This window comes from Cetorhinus maximus, chromosome 14 (assembly GCF_964194155.1).
Source record: "Cetorhinus maximus chromosome 14, sCetMax3.hap1.1, whole genome shotgun sequence".
NCBI lineage: Eukaryota > Metazoa > Chordata > Chondrichthyes > Lamniformes > Cetorhinidae > Cetorhinus > Cetorhinus maximus.
This window is the reverse complement of record NC_135892.1, coordinates 63119558-63142859: the sequence shown is the minus strand read 5'-3', so window position 1 is coordinate 63142859 and position 23302 is coordinate 63119558. Positions and strand designations below refer to the sequence as shown.

Sequence of the window (23302 nt, the reverse complement as noted above, 5' to 3'; positions counted from 1 at the left end):
TGGGTTAGAGGCTGGGAATTCTGCAGTGAATAACTTACCTCCTGACTCCCCAAAGCTTATCCACAAGGTACAAGTCAGGAATGTGATGGAATGCTCTCGACTTGCCTGGGTGAGTACAGTTTCATCAACACTCAAGAAACTCAACAGCATCCAGGACAAAGCAGCCCGCTTGATTGACACCCTGCCCACCACCTTAAATAGTCACTCCCTCTACCACTGGCACACAGTGACAGTAGCGTTTATCAAATTTAAGATGCACTGCAGCAACTCACCAAGGCTCCCTCAATATCACCTTCCAAACCCGCCACCTCTACCACTTAGAAGGACAAGGACAGCAGATGCATGGGAACATCACCACTTACAAGCTCCCCACAAACAACACACCATCCAAGTGGTTCAAGAAGGTGGCTCACCATCACCTTCTCAAGGGCAATTAGGGATGGACAATAAATGCTGGCTTAGACAGCAATGCCCACATCCTGTGAATGAATAAAAAATGGTGCAAGATGATGATAAGAGTTGCTAGGGTAACTCTGGAGTTATTAGAGCTACAGGGTGAATAAAGACATTCCGAACAGTACAAGTCATAGGCTCATGAACATCTTTCTGGGGGTGGAAGCATTGATGGAAGGAACAACATCTGGTGTATAATTTGCAGCCAGCATGTAACACTGGGTGTGTCTAATGATCAATTTCATCTCCATTAAGGGGAATTATCAGTATGATGGCAAAATACTTTAAAATGGCAATAGCCACCTGTGTATTTATAATTTAAATTAAATTCAAATAATGATCAAATGAAAAATAATGTCACCAACATTTGTGTTATGAGCAGAATACACAATAATAAGTCATTTAATGCAGAACTGATTAGACTTGTGAGGGAAACTGATACAGCTCAGTATTAGCCTAAAGCAGTTGTTTGGTTCTTCTTGTTGATGGACAAAATCTACAGTTTATCTTTGACTACCTTAGTTTTTAATCACACATTTTTATATACATAAAACATCTTCTGGCCTTTCAGTGATGTATCCTGAACCCCAATTATATTTTTAATAGCTCAATCCACATACCAAAATGTCTGGAATGTTCCCCAAACTAACAATGTTCCTTTTGTCTAGTTTCACAAGCTGATGGCACCCGGTTTGTTTATTATGCTACACAGCAGTGCATTATTTTCCAAACCACATTTTAAAGAGAAGATATGTGTTAAAAAATTATTCCATTGATATTAGTGCAGGGACAGACGTGGCTAGTTTAGTAATACATTAGTATACATTGTTGATCTGTTGTTCATGCATAGGGAGGCTGCACAGATTCTGCCAAGCTACTCTCATTCTGACTGCAGGAAATACATTGATTATTTCAGAACAAAATAAATCTTGATTTGTGAAATGCATGTTTTCATAAGTTGATGAAACTTTGAAATACAATCCAGCAATGCAGTTGAGTAGTGCAATGAAGCACAAATGCACTGTTCAATGCAGTTTAATACCCCATCTCTGCAGCATTTAGTAGAGGACAAGTATCTTCTCAAGGAAACAAAAGGTGAATCAGAGATAGCTGTCATTAAACACTTCTGTAGCTTTTAAGTGAAAAACCTACAGCAGAGGTCTAACAGCAAATAGCTCATCTGTATTCTTGGCTCACAAGCCCAGGAGAAGAAAAAATTAGTAGTAAGGTTAAAGATAATATAATTGAATTATAACTTGCAGCTACAATTTTTGCATACTAATCTGAGTTTGGGAAAAAACTCAAACTGGCTCCTTTATGTTTAAAAACTGTGGTTGAGTCTGTCCCTATTTAAGCATTCTACATTCACAACAAGAGGGGAAGGCCAATGTCAGACAAACTTTGTTAAACATTTGGGACCAGGGACTTCCCAAAACAACAACCCAAATTTTAACTTGGGGTGAATGGGCTGTAGCATGGGAGAGAAATTTTTAGAGATACATTTCCAAAGCGTCTCTGTGGGAACATAAGTATGGAAATGCAGGGCAAGATATAATTTATGTAAGGTGGAACTGGGAAGCTAACTAGGACATTACTGCAAAGAGGGAGGCTGGAGGTGACAAAGGTTTGACTGAGAGATTCAGCAGCAATGGGAAGAAGTTAAAGACAGGTAATGGCTTTGAGAAGCAACCAATTTTATGATAGACCAGATGTGGGGCTTGAGGTTCAGCTCAAGATCATGTAAAACTTCAAAGCATTATAGCAACAGTTCTGGAGTTGAAAGGGACACCAGTAAGGTAAAGCAGAATATAGTTAGCACCATTGGTAACATAAGCGCAACATCTTAGTTGAAGCCTGGGTGTCAGGGTCAGAGGAGATGCCATGTTTGCACTATCTGTCCCGGGGCATCTCCACAGACTTCAATGTGAAAACAAATTTCATGTGCATGCATTAGATGATAATTGCATACAAATCTTGTGCTTCACAAAAATAACAGATCTTATCATAAATGTGTCTAGAACATAATCAAATTAAACTACTTCCAACACACATGGTGAACCAATAGGTTCAGCTATTCACTGTCTGACAGTGAATCAGTGCAAATCAGAGCACAGAATTCACTGGTAAATCATCATTTATTGTGGTAACGATAGGCAAAATGTGACTCACCACAGCTGTGTCCTGTGAACATAGCATCACCAAAGAGACAATCGAAAAATTTCTGGTGTATATTAAACAGGAGTCACTAATGTATTAGGCAATCTCATGGGGGAGAATTTTCCCCTTGTTGGGGGGGGAAGTGCAGGAGTGGGTGCGTGCAGGTATGCCTTCGATCGGCACCCCCAATTGGGGGCGCACCGCCATGAATTGGCCCACCCAGCATGACGTCTGCCAGGAAGCGCTATGTGACACTGTCACATGTCCATCAATTTTATTCAAACTTTTATTAAATTTTTAAAAACCTTCATGAAACCTCATCCCGCCCGTGGATGAGGTTTTGTGCTTTTTCTGAAGCCCCGGCCTGCCCACCAGCCTTAAGGTTGGACAGGCAGGTCCATTAACTACTTGAATTACTCTTTACATGGCCTCAATTGGCCGTTGACAGGTTGGCGGGCGCACAGCTGATTCGGCTGCGCCTCCGCCGACCTGAAAATTGAAACGACGCGGGGTGACGTCGGGAGTTCCACCCGACGTCATCCCGTGTCATTTTACGCGTCAGCGAGCGGGGAGCACATCAATATCCTGGCCATGGTGTATACTATGATGCAATTCACTGATATTTCACTTTTGTTCTGCTACTCAACATTAAATCATTGCATCAGAAATATCCCCATCCTCAATGATGGGGTAGCCCAGCATATCAGTGGAAAAGATAAGGCTGAAGCATTCACAACAATCTTCAGCCAGAAGTGCCAAGCGGATGATCCTTCTTCAAAGGTCCCCAGCATCACAGATGCCAGTCTTCACCAATTCAATTCACTCCACATGATATCAAGAAACAGCTGAAGGCACTGGATAGTGCAAAGGCTATGGGCCCTGTCATTCCAGCAATAGTGCTGAAGACTTGTGTTACGGAACATGCTGCACCCCTAGCCAAGCTATTCCAGTACAGCTAGAACACTGGCACCTACCTGGCAAGTGAAAAATTGCCCAGGTACATCCTGTACATGAAAGAAAAAGCAGGACAAATCCAACCCAGCCAATTACCACCCCATCAGTCTACTCTCAATTATCAGTAAAGTAATGGAAGAGGTCATCAAGGGTGCTATCAAGTGGCACTTGCTTAGCAATAACCTGCTCATTGACACCCAGTTTGGGTTTCAACAGGGTCACTCAGCTCTTGACCTCATTACGGCCTTGGTTCAAACATGGACAAAAGAGCTGAATTCCTAGGTGAGATGAGAGTGACTGCCCTTGACATCAAGGTAGCATTTGACAGAGTGTGGCATCAAGGAGTCCTAGCAAAACTAGAGTCAGGGGAAATCTCTCCAATGATTGGAATCATACCTAGCACAAAGGAAGATGGTTGTGGTGTTGGAGGTCAATTATCTCAGTTCCACAACATTACTGCAGGAGTTCCTCAGGGTAGTGTCCTAGGCTCAACCATCTTCAGGTGCTTCATCAATGACCTTCCTTCCATCATAAGGTCAGAAGTGGGGATGTTCACTGATGATTGCACAATATTCAGCACCATTTGCGACTCCTCAGATACTGAAGCAGTCCATGTCCAAATGCAGCAAGACCTGGACAATATCCAGGCTTGGGCTGACACGTGGCAAGTAACATTTGTACCACACAAGGGCCCGGTAATGACTATCTCCAACAAGAGAGAGTCTAACCATCACCCCTTGACATTCAATGGCATTACCATCACTGATTCCCCCATTATCAACATTCTGGGGGTTACCATTGGCCAGAAACTGAGCTGCACTAGCCATATAAATACTGTGGCTACAGGAGCAGGTCAGAGGTTAGGAATCCTGCGACGACTAACTCAACTCCTGACTCCTCAAAGCCTGTCCACCATCTACAAAACACAAGTCATGAATGTGATGGAATACTCCCCACTTGCATGGATGAGTGCAGCTCCAACAACACTCAAGAAGCTTGACACCATCCAGGACAAAGCAGCCCGCTTGAATGGCGCCCCATCCACAAACATTCATTCCCCCCACCACCGTGTACAATAGCATGAGTGTGTATCATCTGCAAGATGCACTGTAGGAACTTACCAAGGCTCCTTAGATAGCACCATCCAAACCCATGACTGCTACCACCTTGAAAGGACAAGGGCAGCAGATACATGGAAACACCAACAGTTCCCCTGGAAGTTCCCCTCCAAGCCACACACCATCCTGATTTGGAAATATATTGCTGTTCCTTCACTGTCACTGGGTCAAAATCCTGGAACTCCCTCCCTAACAGCACTGTGGGTGCACCTACACCACAGGGACTGTAGCAATTCAAGAAGGCAGCTCATCACCACCTTCTCAAGGACAATTAGAAATGAGCAATAATTGCTGGCCTAGCCAGCGACACTCACATCCCTTAAAACAAATTTTAAAAATAAAATTAACCATTTTATTCCTGTTGTTTTTACAAATGTAGTTTGTAAATTGGCTTAAAATGCACTATACTTTGCATATTATTAAGAACATAAGAAATAGGAGGAGTGGGCCTTTTGGCCCCTCAAGCCTGCCCCGCCATTTAATGAGATCATGGTTGATCTGTCCAGGCCTCAATTCCTCTTTCGTGCCAGCTCCTCATAGCCCTCAACTCCCTGATATTTCAAAAATCTATCTACCTCCACTTTAAATACTTTGTGATCTAGCCTCCACGACTCTCCGGGGTAAAGAATTCCAGACATTCACTACCCTCTGAGAAATTCCTTTCCATCTCAGTTTTAAATGAGTGTCCCCTTATTCTGTAACTATGTCCCCTAGTTCGAAATTCCCCCACTAGTGGAAACATTTTCTCAATATCTACCCTGTCAAGCCCCCTCAGTATCTTGTTTGTTTTAATAAGATCACCCCTCATTCTTCTAAACGCTAACGAATAAAGGCCTAACCTGTTTAGACATTCTTGATAGGTCAACCCCTTCATCCCAGGAATTAGCCTAGTGAATCTCTTTTGAACTACCTCCAATGCCAGTCTATCCTTTCATAAATACAGGGACCAAAGCTGAACACAATACTCCAGGTGCAGCCTCACCAACACGCTGTACAGTTGTAACAAGATTTCCCTTTATTTAAACTCTAACCCCCTAGCAATACAGGCCAAAACTCCATTTGCCTTTTTATTTAGCATTTGGAATAATTTTCCCCAGCATGACTGCAGGGTTGATGAAAATGGTTGTGCCCACTGCTTGCCCACTATCCAACTGCAACGTTCCAGATTACTCACCCAGTGGGAAATCTATGCTCTCTCAAGCAGCTTTACATTTGCTACAGAGCCAAAATAGCTCAGATGCTGGAATTCGAAAATAAAAAACAGGAAATGCTGGAAATATTCGGCAGGCCTGGCAGCCTGTTTATGTCCTTTCCCTTAAGAATTTATTTGGTGGAAGTTCACTTCAGACAGAGCAGCACAGTTATCATTATCCATTCAGTTGTGCTTGCAGTTTGGGCTCCACCTTTTAGTTAATGTCAGCAGTTGGCTATTCTGCTTATAAACAATAAATAGACATGCGAGAACTTTCCATGTGATGTGCCTTCCAACTGACTCCTGAAACTCTGGTAAGTCAACACTGGAGGGCAGCAGTAGAGGCAGTTCCAGTGTAAGCACTGGGATTGTGACCCACAGGTTTTCAGCCTCTTGAATTCTTTAAATGACATTTATTTGCCCCCTATTTTAACAGAGGTATTAACCTGTATATTTTACATTGGTATATTAATTTTTAACAAACAGTTTAAATGTTATAGTTTGCACTAAGATAGAAAAACAAAAAGTTAAAGCAATCAACACGTAACTAAATGTAACTAAATAGCATGCATTCAGGCATTGATTCCATTCACTGTGCACCAGTACCACTAGCTTTGGAGGGAGAGGCAGATTCTCTCGTCGCCACTTGTAGTGAAGTCATGCTTATATTCTTTATATATGTTATATATTATTACAAACGGTGCACAGATAAAATGAAGAGAGACAATTATAGTTGCATTGCTTCACAAATTTACAAAGCATATGAGACAGAGCATATTTTTTATTTCACAGCATAAAACAGTGCTATATTTTCCAGTAATTAACATTTAAAATACTATTTAAAAAGATATATACCTCCAAATTATTAATGAACTTGTAATGTACTGGGTGCATGTTCATGATTCTATGCACAGTGCATTCATGGACTCAGCTAGATGAATTGGAGGCCAAGAATTAGAAGAAACTGAGTCCAAGTGTTTTTGTGTCCTATAATGACAGCTCTGTGGCGATAATACCGAATTCTGATATTAGTTCCTTATATTCCTTTCCTGGGTTCCAAATGGTGCTTGCTGGATGATGGGGACTGAAACTAGGAAATCAATGTATTTACAAAATATGCCGACATATGTACATCTTAGAAGAGCAGCACACTTTTACCAACTTACATGCCTGGTTACAGCAGCATGTTTTACAAGCAAAAAGATAATGTACACCAGTCAAGCAGAATTTTCAGAGGTATTATTCTGTGAATTTACAGCGTTAGATTGAACTTTCTACGGAAGGAATAAAAGGTTAAGTTTTTCCATGACATCAGAAATTGTCTCCATAGTTATTAACACTACATGTACTTTGAGGATGAAAAGCAGAACTGTAACTACTATACTTTTTAAATGAGTGCATTGCCACCTGCTGGTCATTGTTAACATTTCAGTGTTAACACAGTTCTCAACATCCATTGCACATGAAGGAACAAGAAAAGGACAGTTGGCATGTGCTGACTTCAGGATTAGCTTTTGGCACACAGCTGTACCTCATGTTCAGATGGCATATAAATTTTTCACAATTGCTTTTCGTTCCTTGTTACTGAATAATACTAAATATTATATACACACACACATCACAAACATGCATACATATATGATCAAGGAGAAAAGCAATCTATTTTTCTTTTGAAATGTAGACATGTACAAATGATAGACATCCTTCAACTTAGACAATTCATCTAATTGCCAGTTAACGAATCTCAAGGAATTCTAAACCTCAGCAACAAATGTGACTTAAAAGCAATTACGGTTATACTGGACACTTATTACAACCCTCCTCCCCCAGGACCCACCCCTCCCTGGGTCGAATCTCCCCACACATAATCCCAATATTTTAGTTAATGAAATGGGTAAATACAGTGGGTGGTAATTTTTTCTCCCCGCTAAATTTGCCAGATAAAACTAGGGGAATAATATAAGATTTGAAAATCGTTAACTAAATAACCATTAAGAAGGGTTTTTTCCCCCCACATTGGAAACAAATTGCTCCTAATGAAAGCCTAACCAATGGACTTTCGAAAAGAGCACTCACCTTACCTGTGGTTGCAGCCTGCTCTGGAGTGCTTCCCACCTGACTAGAAGCCAGGCCTGCTAATCAGGCTTACTTCCAGGTGGGAATCCTGTCAAAAAAAATACGCATGATGTGGAGTTCAAACTCTACAGCAGGCTTGTCCAACCTTTTCGCTCCAGGGAGCGTATTTGCATTTTTTTCCTCACACAAGGAGCGGATGATCAAATTTCAGAAAGGAAAGGTTTGGCACAACAATAAACTGAACTTCAAAAAAAAAGTTGAGGTATAAAGAAAACAAACAAACCCTGAGCAAAAGTGAAGCAAAGTCATAGCAGTAAATTGTTAAGTTTAAAAAGAGTAATTAATAAAAATGACCAGAGTGTGAAAAGGTGTGTGTGTGTGTGTGTGTGAAAAGGTGTGTGTGTGAGAGAAAAGGTGTGTGTGTGAGAGAAAAGGTGTGTGTGTGTGTGTGTGTGTGAAAGGTGTGTGTGTGAAAAGGTATGTGTGTGTGTGTGTGAAAGGTGTGTGTGTGTGTGTGAAAAGGTGTGTGTGTGTGTGTGTGAAAGGTGTGTGTGTGTGTGTGTGTGTGAAAAGGTGTGTGTGTGTGTGTGTGTGTGTGCGTGCCCAGCTCACTGTCAGACTCAGAGTGCTCACTCACTCACTCTCACCCACTGTGTGAGTGTGTTGGTGTGTGATGGTGACAGTGAGTGAGAAACCTGAGACTGGGAGTAAGCCAGGCACGCTAACACACACAAAAACACAACACCACAACTTCACCCTGCCTGGCACCCCACCAAAACTTAGCCCTGCCCGGGCTTCAGCCCCGCTATACCTTGGCTCCCCGCGCTCTGGCCTCGCCAGGCCTTCACTTCCTTGGGGTCCGGCAGCCCTCAGCACACTCACGGCCGCCGTGTTCACTGTTCCTTCAATCAGAGGCTGTTTCGCTCCCTCACTACTGAACCTATCAGCAGCAAACGCAGGGAAGGAACAGTGTGTAATTGAAGGAGCAGCCTTGAAATTCACTTACCTGCATTTTGAACTTACAGGCCAGTCTTAGCGGCTTTTGAACAGTGGCTCCGTGGGCCACATTGAAGGGCTTCAGGGGCCGCCAATTGGACAAATCTGCTCTGCAGCATGCAGGGAAATATAGACCCTTGCTTAACAAACCCGCATATGTCATTATCAGGGCCACTACTTAAAATTAAATTAACATCTAACTTCACATTATTCTTTCACAAATACTTAATGAATGAGCAATCATAAGATCATCATTTGTGATGGCTCACCAAAGGCATTTCTTCCTCTTATTGTGAGCTATATGGCCTCAAGTTGGGCCTCTTCAATGGCACAGATCAAATCAAAATTTCATCCTATGGAATCTTGGCCCAATTTTGGTGGCAGCAGATTCTGCTGAGCATCCTAATAGTAATTCTGTAAGCTTAGTAAAGTTAGGCTTTCGTTTGGAGTGATTTATTTTGGAAAGTAACAAACTTGTAAATAAAACCCCTTCTTAATAGTTGTTTAGCTAACAATCTTCAAATCATATATTATTCTCCCGGTTTTATCTAAGAAATTGAGTGAAAAAAATTACCATTCACAATATTAACCCATTTCATTAATTAAAATAATTAAATCACTCTCACTATCTTGTACAGGAGGCCAAAAGCCCATCATTTATACCTTGCTCTACACGTTTGTCGTGGATTAATGTCTTTCCTGCACTATATACAATTTGGCGTATTCTCCCAGGAGCTGTGAAACAAATGTACTTTCAGGAGTTGCATAGCTTCAATGTCACACTTCATGACATCTTCTGATCTTTGCAATGTTTACTGTTTTGCAATGAACTTTAAGATTGCAGTTACTTTTTCTATTTGTGTTATACACCACCAAATATGATGATGAAAGAAATGGTTGAGTCATAGATCCTAAATTAGATTGGTAATTTGATTCCACCATTGAAGGTTTTACATGTGGTAGCTTTTCTGAAAAACTGAATAGATAGATGAGTTATTTCATTACGAAATTTTGTAACATGTCCGAATTTTGAAGTATGTACCTATTTTTGATCATGTCACAATGAATGTGTATTATTTGAACACACTGCAATAGTCTTCTTTAGTGATCAGCACATAGTTATCACAGTAACTCATAAACTTAACCACACACCTAAGAATTGCAGATATATGTGCTAAAGTGACAGCTGAAATTGAGGAGAGAATGTTGAAGTTCATGTTAGAAAATGGTAGATTGAGAAAAGACGTCATGAAGAGCATTAAGAACTAAAGTCTCAATTTTGCCTCAGGGCAGAAAGTGAGTGGTTGAAGGCTGAGGTGGGCATCAAACTGTCCTGCCCTTGGCATTGAGACCCAGAATATTCTAACTCCCAGGCTTCATCTGCAGATGTCCAGTGTGGAATTTACTTCAGGCCATGGGGGTCTCGCTCACCAGCTGAAGAGTTGGCGAGAACCCTGCGTCACTTTCCTTGGGGAAGGCCTGCCATATTAAGTGCCATACAGGCACTTAAGTGGCCAGCAGCAGATCTTCCCAGAGATCAAGGACACCAGGTGGAGCAGAAATCCTGCCCTCCCCGGGAGCTACCGGCCAAACAGAGGCCGGCAGCTGCTCATTGCTCACCAGGGAGCGGTGGTAGCTGCTAGCAATGCATCCACCAGAAGCCCAAGATCAGCGAGGAATCCAGGCCACAGGTGAGTGAGGGCAGGATGAGGATTGCAGGAAGGGGGTTATTGGCTCCGGGGACAAGGGGATTCGGAAGAAAGGGCAGATGGTGGCTCTCAGCAGGTCCTCCTCTTCCTGATGCCAGGTCATTCATTCAAAGGCACTCAGGGAGTCCCCCTGGGAGCCCGCAGCCAAACGCAACAGGGTTTGCCTTTTGGGCTTCCTGCACAGTTGAATACCAACGACTGTGGATGAGGCCCTTAGTGGACATTAACTGCCACTTAAGGGCCTCAATTGGTAATCGGGCAGGAAGGCCATCCACAAGCCTTCCTGCCCAGGACTTAAGGGCAGAGGTGGGAAGATGACAGGGTTCCCACCTTTTATTTATTCTTTTATGGGATGTGGGTGTCACTGGCAAGGCCAGCATTTGTTGCCCATCCCTGATTGCCCTTGAACTGAGTGGCTTACTAAGCTATTTCAGAGGGCAATTAAGAGTCAACCGCGTTGCTGTGGGTCTGGAGCCACGTGTAGGTCAGCCTACATGAGTAGTCCTTCCTTGAAGGTTGTTAGTAAACCAGATGGGTGTTTATGACAATTGACAATGGTTCCAGTCGCCATTAAAGAGACTAGCTTTCAATTCCAGATTTTATTAATTGAATTTAAATTCCACCAGCAGCCATGGTGGGTTTTAAAATCAAGTCGCCAGAGCATTAGTCTGGGCCTCTGGAGTACTAGTGCAGTGACATTACCCCTATGCTACCAGCACCCTCCCGTCCGATTAAATGCTCCACCCACCTCAGAGGAGGGCATTAAATTCCACCTTCAGTTACTTTTCCACCTATAATCAGCAATCAGTTGCTGCTGGCTAGCAGGTGAGAGAGCAATGACAGAGGCTGGCACCCAGGGGCCAAAGGAATTATCCCCAGCACTCAAGTAAGCTGAACAGCTGAGGAAGTCTTGGGTAGGTGAGGTCTAAATTTTCTTTGTGAGGCCTGGTGAAGCATTTCGTGCTATTCCTGGCCCTACATAAAGGTGAAAGAATGTAAAAATAAAGGTTCACCTGTTTGGAATCTTCTGGCTCTAACTTCTCTTCATGTGGAGGAAAGCCAGCTGCTTCCCTATTCAGGCCCACAGTTGAAATAGTTATCAGGCCTGAATAATATCACTGAACCCAATCTGCATATTTGAAGAAGGATTCTGCCAGCTTACAGCTCGTGTTCATTTCGTAACTCAAAACTGAAGTAAAAATGGCAGCTTGTGGGAGTGAGGTGAGGGGAGCGGGGGAGGGCAGGAGAATGGGGGGTCCCACTGGTGATTTTAACTTCCTGTCTGCTTGTTTTCTCTGGCAGCCAGGGTTAGAATCATCCCTTAAGAGGTGGAAAAGAGCAGCATCTTCAGAGTCAGGTGATTGGCTGCAATCATGATACGAAAGAAGCATTCTGAGTCAAAGATATTTTGAAAGAGTTAATAATGTGATGATACTTTGCCCTGGCAAGCTAAGCACTTTCTATTACACGTTATTTAACACAAGTGCACTTCACCAAATTTACCTGCACAAACAAGACTTCTATTCACCACTGCTTCTCATTTAGCTAATTTTGCATTAAAATGCCACAGAAAGATACCATTATGCAACATCAAATTAAGAGGATACTCTCAAACAGAGTGACCATTCAGATCCTTTACAGAATTCTGCCACATTCATATAAAGTTTGCTTCTGGACAATTACATTCAGCAATATTATCACCTAGCACCACTCATTGCATCTGAAACAATTTCATCAGCAGCACCTTATATCAGTTTCAGCATTTTAAATTGCACTTCATAATTAACTTCTTTATAAAATGATTCCACACTCATTGAATTATTACACAAATCCTTCAGCTTCATTCAGGCTGCATCATAATATGACATGTCAAAGTTCAAAGCATTGCAATAATTTTGGAGCACAACAGTATGATATATCCCAAACACCTATTTGTGTACTTACGGTCATTGCACAGGGTTCCTGTATAGGAGGTCATACTGCAGTCACAGCTGAAGCCATCCCACTGCTGTAGACAGACACCTTGGTTTCCACAAGAATCCTCTTGGCAGGTTGTGCTTGGCCCTAAGTTAGAACAGACAAAACTTGCATTTTGGCTAAGCACATCAATAGTCTTATACTAACAAGTTTTGCATGCTTTCTGTCAACTGAAGACTGGACATAGAAAGGAACATGGTTAGGTTGGATGTCAGAATGAAGAAAATAACTTTACGTTTCTAAAACAGTTACTAGTGGAAATCAGAATCCAAGGGAGAGTGCAGAACAAATGTATTTAACATACTAAAATAACTGATATAGAAACATTCAAGACTGAAAGTCCCATATAGGCAATACTTTAAAAAAATATTGATCTAATTCTGAAATTTTGACATGAATGCAATCGAGTTCCAAAGCAGATATATGCTGTTTGTATACGTATTGCACAGACATAGATTTCAGTCTTGTTTTGTACAAACACACAGCTATCTACCTTGCAAGTCAGCTTTCATCAATGCAACTTTGCCAGCAAAATAAAAGCAAAATATGTAAAAGGTTAGTAAGCAGTAGTGGCATGTTAGCAAACATCAGAAAAAACTTAGGGCAAACATGCTGCTAAAAGGAGAGAAAGATGCAATAACAAACAAAAGATATGACAGCAGCCCTTGATTATCTATAAGCAAGCAAGAAAGAATAAGTGGTTATATATTGCCGTCAGAATGATACACTTTGCCATAGCTCTATAACAATTATAAACTATTAAAAAAAAAGTTACTTTGGTAAGGCAGGCATGGCAAAACTACAGATGAGAAAGTTTACTCACCTCTAGGTATAACAATTGGATATTGCTAAATTGTTATGATGCACAAAACATGGGAAAAGAAATGCCTATCCTTTTAGGGCACTTCTATTCAGTATCATGTGACATCCCCTTGCTGTGTCCTCTATAAAATGTTCCCCATGTGGCCACTTTTTCACCAAAAGGAAGCTGGAAATTTTACCAAATCCTGGTCATCGATGCAAACGATATATAGGGAAAGCTGACAAGGCTTACACTTGCTATGGCAAATCAAAGTTCAGATTGAATAAATGCAAGATACTAGTTTGGAAACTGAAAACTTTAGGAATATGAGATGGCAACCAACAAAGTCACAAGATGCTGAATTGTATTGCCAAATTGGCTGAATTGAAATCCTGGTGGTCATACTGAAGGTCTATTGTATTGTGACCATGGTATCATAAGAAAGTCATCTAAGTTCTAGGAGCAGAGCATAGGAGAGCAACAGTACTGATCATTGATATAAAGGAGGTAAGATCAGTCTCAAGAACAGATGTCATACAGAAGATAAGAAACAATGGTCAGAATTTAATGCCCCTCCCCAGAGGTAAGTTTGGAGGTGGGGGGCTGTGTGATTGGGTGGGAAGGTGTGGAGTGGCGATCCAACCACCTTCCTGTCTCCCTCCTATTAAGTCTGAAGTGGAAAGGATTGCAGACAACCATCCTGCCTAGAGGCCAATTGAAACCCTTCAGAGGTCACGTAAGGCCCTCATCCCACCGCCGGTGGTATTCCATCAGCAACAGGTGGGGGACTTTCCATCCGGAGAGGCCACACAGCAAATCCTGTCAGTTTGCCTGCAACCATTTAGGAGGGATTCCTTGTTTTCAGGCACCCTGTGCCCAATTGAAGGATCCAGCACCAAGAAGGGCCAGCCCACAGCAACCACATCCTGCCCTTGCTGTGAACAACATCCCCCTTACTCCGCCCCTGGTTGGCGGCTCCCTCCCTGAGAACACTATGCCTCCCCATTTACCTGTCTCTGGAGGATCCATTGCCGATCGTCTGGATAGGCCACATTGCAATACCGTAAATAGTACCACTCCCAATGGCACTGCTGGTGCTGCAGAGCTGCTGACCTGTGATTGGCTGGCAGCTCTTAAGGGAGGGACACAGCAGTGCAGCAATTAAACGGCCTTGAGAGAGCCTGAAGTTCCTGTAGCGATTATTAATTATTAATTAATTATTAAATTAGCAGCTTTATTCCACTGGGGCTCCCAGAGATCAGGTCGGCAGGATGATGGCCCCTCTGCAAAGCACATTAAATTCTTCCCAATATGCTTCAACTACATTACAGCAGTAGGACAAATGGGCACAGATAACAAGGCTTTGAAAGGCCGGTTTAGGACAGAATCCAGAAAGTATTTCTTTGTGCAGAGGGTGATCAACATACAAAAATGTTTGTAGAGATGATTGCTGAGGCTAGGACGTGGGATTTACTTGAAATCCAGCCAAATTGGCAGCAGTAACTTCACAAAAACTTCCCCAGAAAACCATTTAATTGTTCCTTCGTCATCACCTAGTCAAAATCCTAGCATCTCCTACCTTCACATGTGAATCATGGTTCAATGATAGCATTCTCACCTTTGGTTTCAATCAACAAACTTGTGAATTAAAGTCAAAACTTCATCACATAATCTAAATTGACAGGTTACCAGGGTGTTTATCCCCCTGCTATTTCTGGGGTTTTGCTATGCACACTATCTTCTTACATTCCAACAACAATTATACTTCAAACCTACTTCAATGGCTGAAGACAATTTGGTAGTGCCTGAGGTTACGAAAGGTGTAATATAAATGCAAGTTCTTTCTTTTAACGCCATTGTGACAGCACTTTCAGTCTAAAGACTGTCATACTTCAAAGAGAAGCTCCACCACTTTCTCAGGGCAAGTGGTGAAATCTAATAAACGTAGCTTTGTAAGCATCACACGCATCCTGAGAACAAATAATTAGGATCAAGTAGGGTTGGTAATCCAGAAGGGATGAAATCAATTTGCAGAAGTTTCGTCATCCAAATTTACCTTGAAATCTTGCACGTGAGAACTTGGATTATGCCTGAAGTTGGTTACTTTCCCATTGCAGCTCCTGCTACATGCACCTAATGAGGCCAATGGCACCACCACAGTTTATTGATCCATTGGCCTCATTTGCTGTTACTGGTGAGCTTTAGATGCCAGTCGTGGCCCCAGAGGCAACTCACCAGCCCAGGATAGCAGCAAGATAGGTTGGCTTAAATGCTAACTGAAATCCTGAGAAAATTCTGAGAGAGGGAATGAATTGGCAAAAACATGGGCTGTGGTTGCCAGCTGCCTGTGCATATAATGTGAAGGTAGGAAGGAAAAATCCTGTTCATCCCAGTTCCATAATGATATATATATAAAAAAAAAACAAACTTAATTTTCTGGTGTATGCCTTCAGTGGTCCCCTTATATTAGTTGTGTTGATGTGACATTTTTGGTGTCCCATTCTCCCAAAATAAGCAAGCTGTAGTTGATCTTTCCTCAAAATAGATCAGGCCTCAAGCTAACAAGAATGGGCAGCTCATGCATCTTGCACTAGAGGAAGCCATCAAGGAGATCAAGCTTTAATGAATTGCCACTGCAGTGTGAAAGGGGTGGGGTTTGTGCATACTTAGGGAGTGATCTGAAGGAAATTGATGAGTGCACAGAAGAATCAGATCTAATTGGACAATGAATGGAGATAGTATTGATATGATTGGGAGAAAAGGCCGACCCCAGGGAAATACAGAGTTAATGGAATGAGTCAGTGATTAATCATTAATTACAGTACAAACAGAATGACTTAAGACGCTAGTGTAACATGGGGATTAAGCATCTGGAATGCAATAAATGTTAAAGAAAACAAGGTTCCTTTATTCCACCTACCAGCATCGAAACTGCATAAACTGTCAAGGGAAGGTATAACTCCAAGAAACAAACTATTTACAGAGAATATTCACTGCTGATGCTCCAGATCACTGTCCTATTCAGGGCCTTGGTTCCTCAACACATTCACTCACCAGGCTTATTCAGGTTTGCTCTGCTGCCCAACTCCTGACTGCAGTCCTGTTCTCTCTCTCTCATGAGATTTCTCAGACACAGGTTTGCTGCCAATTGGTTTGATTAGGTTTCAAATTCCCTTTCTATCTCCTTAGCCAACCTCAGGGGCTTCAAGCTGCCCTAGGCTCCTGCCACACTGCAACCCTAGGTTAGACCTTGCTACTTTCTCCCTCACCTCACAGTATCTGGTTCAGCCCCTAAGCTTGTCAAAGATACTGCTCCCTGTAGGCAGGGGCTGACCAGTTCCCCTGATCGGTGTTCTCCCCCAACTGCTGGAAGCCCCCCTATACACATCCTTGCTTGAGAGTTGCCTTCCCACATTGAGGTATATCACACAGTGACTGTTTACTGAGCAATCACATGATTGGCAGGTTTGATTGAGCTATGACAGCTAGCATATTCAAGTCCACATTGGTGACAGCATTTTCTTTGTGCATCACTAACCTAGACAAATAGTATGGGTTAGGATGATATCCAACATTTGCTCAAGATGACCTTCAGAGCCCCTCTTCCAATCTGGCACTTCCAATAGCACCCAGGCTCTATGATGGGTCAGCCACGTAGGGGTCCAGATCGGTCACATCTCCAGGGACCGTATGACCAGCAGGACTGGTTGCTCCAGTTGCAGCTTCCCTGTCAGACATCTCGGCATCTCCTTCCAATGCCAGAGTCGGCCTCTTCACACCGGATGCATCACTGGGATCCCTGATACATACATTCTAGGATTTCCCATCGCTATCTGACTCCTCTTCACTCAGGCCACTGCCGGCTGTTGCTTCAGGTTCCGCCATGCTGTTAAGTGGGCTTGTTGCCCCTACATCATCGACCTGACTTTTGGCATTGAGCAACTCCCCTCTGGGAATGGTCTTCTGAGTTTGCCCTCCAGCTACAGATCTGATATCATGGTTGTGACCACCGATGTCGAGCTGTTTCCTGACTTTGGCCAATGTGCACCTGTCACACTTCTGATGGTATTTGGCAATATTGGCAGCCATCCCTGGCCAATGACACCACCTTCTTGTACATGCAGCTGTCTTCTCTGATGCTTGGTCACAAACTGCAGTCAACACTTTAGGTTGGTGAACGCCAGCAGGAGGAGTTGCTTCACTTCTCTCCTGTTGTCATGAACCAGCCGATAGGGAATTCCACCCTCCTCCCTGATCTTCTTCCAGCATCTCAGCAGTTTACATGACCATTTGGACTCCTTCATTAGGCAGCATTGGGTTGGTGGACGCTTAGTCTTCCAGTGAAAGTGAAATCTACTGATCTCTTCATCAAGCAGTTGACGCTGCGTGAGGTCCTCTTTTGAGATGGATGGCAAAGGTAAAACTGTACATGGCTCTACCCCTCTGGATCGGGTTTGGATCTCCCTCATAAGCACATTGGTGATTACCCCCTACCCAGATTCTGCAGAGGATTGGGGTGTGAATATTGCCTTTGTTTGAGGCATGGACATGGCAGCAGCCCCATAATCCTCTCCAAATTGGCAAAGGTATGTTGACTTTCCCATTCAGTCTTCTGGCTGAGGACCTCAGCATTTCCATTTCCTTTTCTAGGCCTGTATCATCTCTGGTGATGGTCAAGGAATGGAGTTGTGCTAGATGGGGCTGCTATGCCTGGCATCTGTGGCGTAGGTGGTTGTTGAGGGCAGTCTCATTGCCAGTGCTCAACTGTGTTACAATTCCAGCACCTCTTTGGAGTATCCCTTGGACGTACTTGGTCATAAGGCTTAATGTAAAGCTAGGACAGCAAGGACTGGATTTGAGCTTGCTGTGCAGCAATCTATTCTGCCTGCCTCTTCAGCCTAAGGTCTACATCCTCGTCCATGCTGACAGTTACTTCCCTGATGGTGGCCTCTTTCCTGGCCTCAGGAGTCCAGTCTTCCCCCATGATCCAGATGATATAATCTTGCACATCAAAGAAGGACAGTCCGAGTTTATCACTGTTGAGTCTCCTCAACTCCCTCTGAATGTCTTAATCCCTCAACACTTCAGCTAGGTGATCTTTCTGTTGCATGTCCCTGGTCGCTCTGAAGGAGGATCCAGAAGGGCAATGTGGTCAAACAACTTCACCAGCTCCAGGGACATGGAGACCTGCTCCTTTCCTTCAGCTTGCTTGTACTCATAAAACTTCTGCTGCAGCTGTGAAAGGCTACTGCTATCCCTAAAAACCTGTGCCAGGTCCTCAAAGATCCACCGCAGACTTCTTTGTATATCTGCGCCTCTCCCCCATATTTCCCACTGAGCTTTCCCGCACAGATGTTCCATCACAAAAGCTGCCCGCTCCCTCATTGAGGCTCCTGGATGCCACGACCAGCTGTGTGGCCTCGGCCACCAGGTCAGTGGAGGCCTCGGGTCTTCCCACAAATCTACTCAGCTTCCTTCACCTGCTACATTCAAGGAGGGCACACTGGAAGCCACTTTCTGGTCACTGTTTTAACTCTCAGCTTCATCTTGTGAAGCCTGCGCCTCTGCTGGATCTGCAGCTACTTCAGCCTCACTTGCTGGCAGGGCCAGTTCCAGTTCTTTCACCATCCACTTGATCTTGGCCAGGTGCCTTTCCATTTCATCCATCATGACCTGATGCCTGTTCTGTAGAATCCTGCCAACTACGCCAAGATGTAACATAAGGTTTAAGCACTGCATGATGGTTAAAAAAAAACAAGCTTCTTTTATTCTACGAGCATCAAAACTGTATAAACTGTCAAGCAAAAAGGAACAAACTATTTACAGAAAATATTCACTGCTGATGCTCCAGATCTCTGTTCTATTCGGGGCCTCAGCTCCTCAATGCAGTCACTCATCAGGCTTGCTCAGGCTTGTTTTGCTGCCCAGCTCCTGGCTGCAGTCCTATTCTCTCCCTCTCCCTCTCATGAGGCTTCTCAGATTCAGGTATGTTGCCAGTTGCTTTGACTAGTTTTCCAATTCCCTTCCTGGCTCCTTAGCCACCCTCAGGGCTTTAAGGTGCCCTAGGCTCCTGCCACTCGCAAGACCTGGAGTGGTCCTTGATGCTTTCTCCCTCGCCTCACAGCATCTGGCTCTGCCCCTCAGCTTGTCAAAGACACTGCTCCCTGCAAATAGGGACCCACCATTCCCCCTGCTTGGTGCTCTCCTCCAAAATCACAACCTGCTTCTGAGGCCCCACTACAATAAAGACTTGAATTCAGATTTTGTTGGAGGCCATATGATGGTATTTTGTTTAAATGCATGCAATGCCAGATCTTGGTTTTGGATCAACCAAAGCCTTTCCAAAGCAACGTTCAAGAAGTTTTAAAATGTAGGTGATAAGATCATTATTGGAGCAGCCATGCTGAAAACCATACAAGAAAATCATAACTTAGCCAGAACCTGCAAAGTGATGGGTGACTTAAGGGGTAACAGCAGTTTATATAAAATTAGAAAGTGCAGCCGTAAGACAGTTGTTGGAAAAATAAGGAGATTCATTGTTCACTGCAATAGGATGAATACATGTAAGTTTTTAAGAAGAAAAGGTGGACTAGGAGGAAGAAAGAGAGGTAATTTTGGAGGTAAACATCCTGAAGATGATGGGAAGAATGTTAGCAGGGCTCAGTCTAATTGGAGAGTGGAATATTTCATGGCCTGGCACAGATTAAAATAGATGTTACCATTATAATGAATAGATTGGCAGAATGTACTTCATCAGTATCCTCAACATTAGAATCAGGGAGAAAACTGTTAGCCTTCTCTTATCAAAACTAATAGCCGTATCATGAAGGTGCCGGAATAGTGGCAAAGAGATTCACAGAAGTTTAATATTTTTTTGCCAGGGGTTTCCAATTATATGTTTTTGCTGGTGATAAATAGCTATTACTGGGCAGGAAATATCTCATTTATTTCTTATATGAAGTGTTAATTCTTGAGGCAACACCAGGATTCTGTGGAGTCAGCCACGTAGTTTTCTGAATACCTACTATGGGTTGCTAAGGACAATTTTTTTTCTCTAATACTAACGTATGATCTTCATAAGTTATTTTTAGGAAGTTAAAGAACATGTCATGCTGAATTTTTTTCAAAAGCTGGGAAAGGCGAGGTAACCTTGAATTTGAGAAAAAAAGCATTGTAATGGTAGGCAATCAGCTTCCTTAATACAAAATAAAGCTACTGGCCCATCTGTTAACAAATGGTGTTGAGCAGCATCGAAAAAAATGTGCTGTGAACAATAATGAAGAAGGTGCTCTTATGCCAATCAGAATTTTCCTGCATCATAAAATATGTATGATACAGTCTAGGCGAGAATTACATTAATCAATTGAATTCAGGTAGTTGGAGTTTGACATATAGGAAACAAAGGTGGCTGGTGCCATTAGATTCAAGCCTTTGAGGAATGCTTCTGGCTGCAGTTCTGTGGCTGATTAGAAAGATGTCAACTAGTTTCCAGAAGCTACTAAATAAATAATTATGTTTTATAAATAATAATAGACCAATCCAGCACAAGCTGGAAACTCACGGTTAAAAATGGTATTTTAAGAATATTTCGGTTGGTGCATATAAGGTTTTTTGCTACCAGGTGCAGCTCATTGATGATGAAGGGTACTTAGTGGACAATAGTCTTGACCCTTTGATAACAAAGCTATCTAGGTAAAGTTAGGCATAATCTTGATTAAATGTACCTGTTTAGGCACTTCATTAAGATTTTGGAAGTTTAAAATGTAACAAAGGATAGTTCACTTCACTCATATCTTGAATAGCATCTGAAACCTGACAATATTTTATTGGGTCTGTGAAAGTAGATGTCTTTAAAGTTCATGCTTCCAGGTAGCATCCTGGGGATAATGGCCAATATGAGCCCACGGTGACTTCTTCTGAAGCACTTATTCAAATTTCTGAAGTCTTTTATCATTTCTTTTTCATTGTTGGACTGTGAAGGTCGCTGGAAGCCAAGCATTTGTTGTTCATCCATAAATGCTCTTGTGAAGGTGGTGGTGAGCCACCTTCTTGAACTGATGCAGAGCCTGTGGAGTAGTGGGGAAGTTCCAAGGTTTTGACTTAGCATCAGTGAAGGAGCAGCAATAAGGTTCCAAGTCAGAATGGTGTGTCAGGAAACAAAAATGCAGTGACATAATAAACTATTCTCTGATCTTTGTCAACGCCAATACAGCTTGAAAAAAATAATAAAATGAAAATCCCATCAAGAATAAATCACTAGAAACCCAAACAACACAACATAACGTACTAGACTACTGAAAATGAATATTTGGAACGAAAGAAGCCTTTTTTTTACTTTGATCACCCTTCTGACTGCATCTGTGATCCTTGTCCACTTTTATTCTTCTCACGTTTCTTAGTTCAGGGGACAACATGAGACTGAGGACTCTCTGGCCTAGCTGTTTTAACATTTTAAGTTATCAAATGAATCAAATGGGAGGCCATTCAGCCAAATGTGGCTGTGCTGGTTCTTTGAAAGAGCTACCCAAATAAATCCATTCTCCTGCTCCTTCCCTATAGCCCTGCAATTTTTTTTCATTTTCACATAAGTAGCTATCCAATAGCCTTTTGAACATTACTATAGTAATGCTTCTACTATCCTTTTAAGTAGCGTATTCCAAATCCACTGAGATGAATGGAAAATAAAATCGAGCAGATTTAAAAGGGGCCACCATATGTTTTGGTCTATTTTCCCTCACTGGTCAGATTTCACTCCCTGAATCTTTCTCCTAAGTGGGAGGCTCTATACATCAAGGTACAATTTCCAGTCAATGTTACAGCACTGTTTCCACCTGATGACTTTTTTATTATTAAAATAAAAGTCTGTGCTCATCCAGGCATAGACTTTCATGAAGAATTTTGGCCAACACATTGAATCTCATGCAATTTCTTCCAGTGCTGAAGTCCCATAAGAGCATTGATGAAAACAAATAACTTTCTTGTTAAAACTGTGGTACCGAATTGTGATTCCACTTCACTACCTCATTCGCTGAGATAAATTGGAAAAACATTGAAAGCTGAAGAGTCAAAATAAAGACAGAATATCAGAAATTTATGGCAGGTGCATCAGCATCAGAAAGAAAAATGAAACCCATCCTGATGAAGAGTACCTGCTTGAAATGTCAATGTATGTTCTTTCTTTCATATATGGACAGATCTGTTATAATCCCAGAATGTTGCAAATTCATCAGCATTTCAAGCTGCAGAAGTCTTTACACTTAGGAGCTTCTTTGATAGACTTCATAAACTTTACACAATATGCATTTGTGATTCTTTGAAATGTATCAATCATCACAATCTGGTACTGGAAAAACCTTTCTGCATTCAATACAGCGTTTGAAGACTTAGCTCTCAGCAAATATTTTTTATCATTGTCAATCAGATTGGAATTGCATGGCAACAGAAAAAATATCTGTCGCATACAGACAAACAAACAATACTAATGGATAAGTGAGAAAATGAATTCTATCGCTGCAGAAACAATGCACATCTAATCTTCATGGGAAGAGAAAAGAACCAAAGGTGACCACATGGGAACACAGGAAGGAAAAAACACATGGTACAAGTTGCAACTCTCTTGAAAGGACTGGCATCGCTTGTGATCTTCAAAATAAGTTAGCCATAGTATGTGAAGGATAATAATATAGCCACTGATCTAAATTGTTATATTTTACACATTAACCTTTGTAGCAAAGATTATTCTAATTTTACAATCTTTAGCATTTGCTTATGCACATATGCATTGAAAACTGGTTTTCATAAACTTGTCACTAAATATCTTTCATTTTCAATGTAAAAAAAAGAAAGAAAATTAAGAATCCATTTCTAC

The 23302-nt window shown here is 42.2% G+C and overlaps 1 protein-coding gene across 1 annotated transcript in view; it reads right to left on the bottom strand.

Moving 5' to 3' along the window:
- nrxn1a (neurexin 1a) overlaps positions 1-23302 on the bottom strand; it is a 1849731-nt gene that overhangs the window by 814242 nt on the left and 1012187 nt on the right. Inside the window, exons 16-17 of the mRNA XM_078556994.1 lie at positions 13126-13152; positions 12600-12719 (exon numbers count right to left, since the gene is read on the bottom strand). Coding sequence (XP_078413120.1) covers positions 12600-12719; positions 13126-13152 — 147 coding nt within the window. The remainder of the gene's footprint in view (positions 1-12599; positions 12720-13125; positions 13153-23302) is intronic.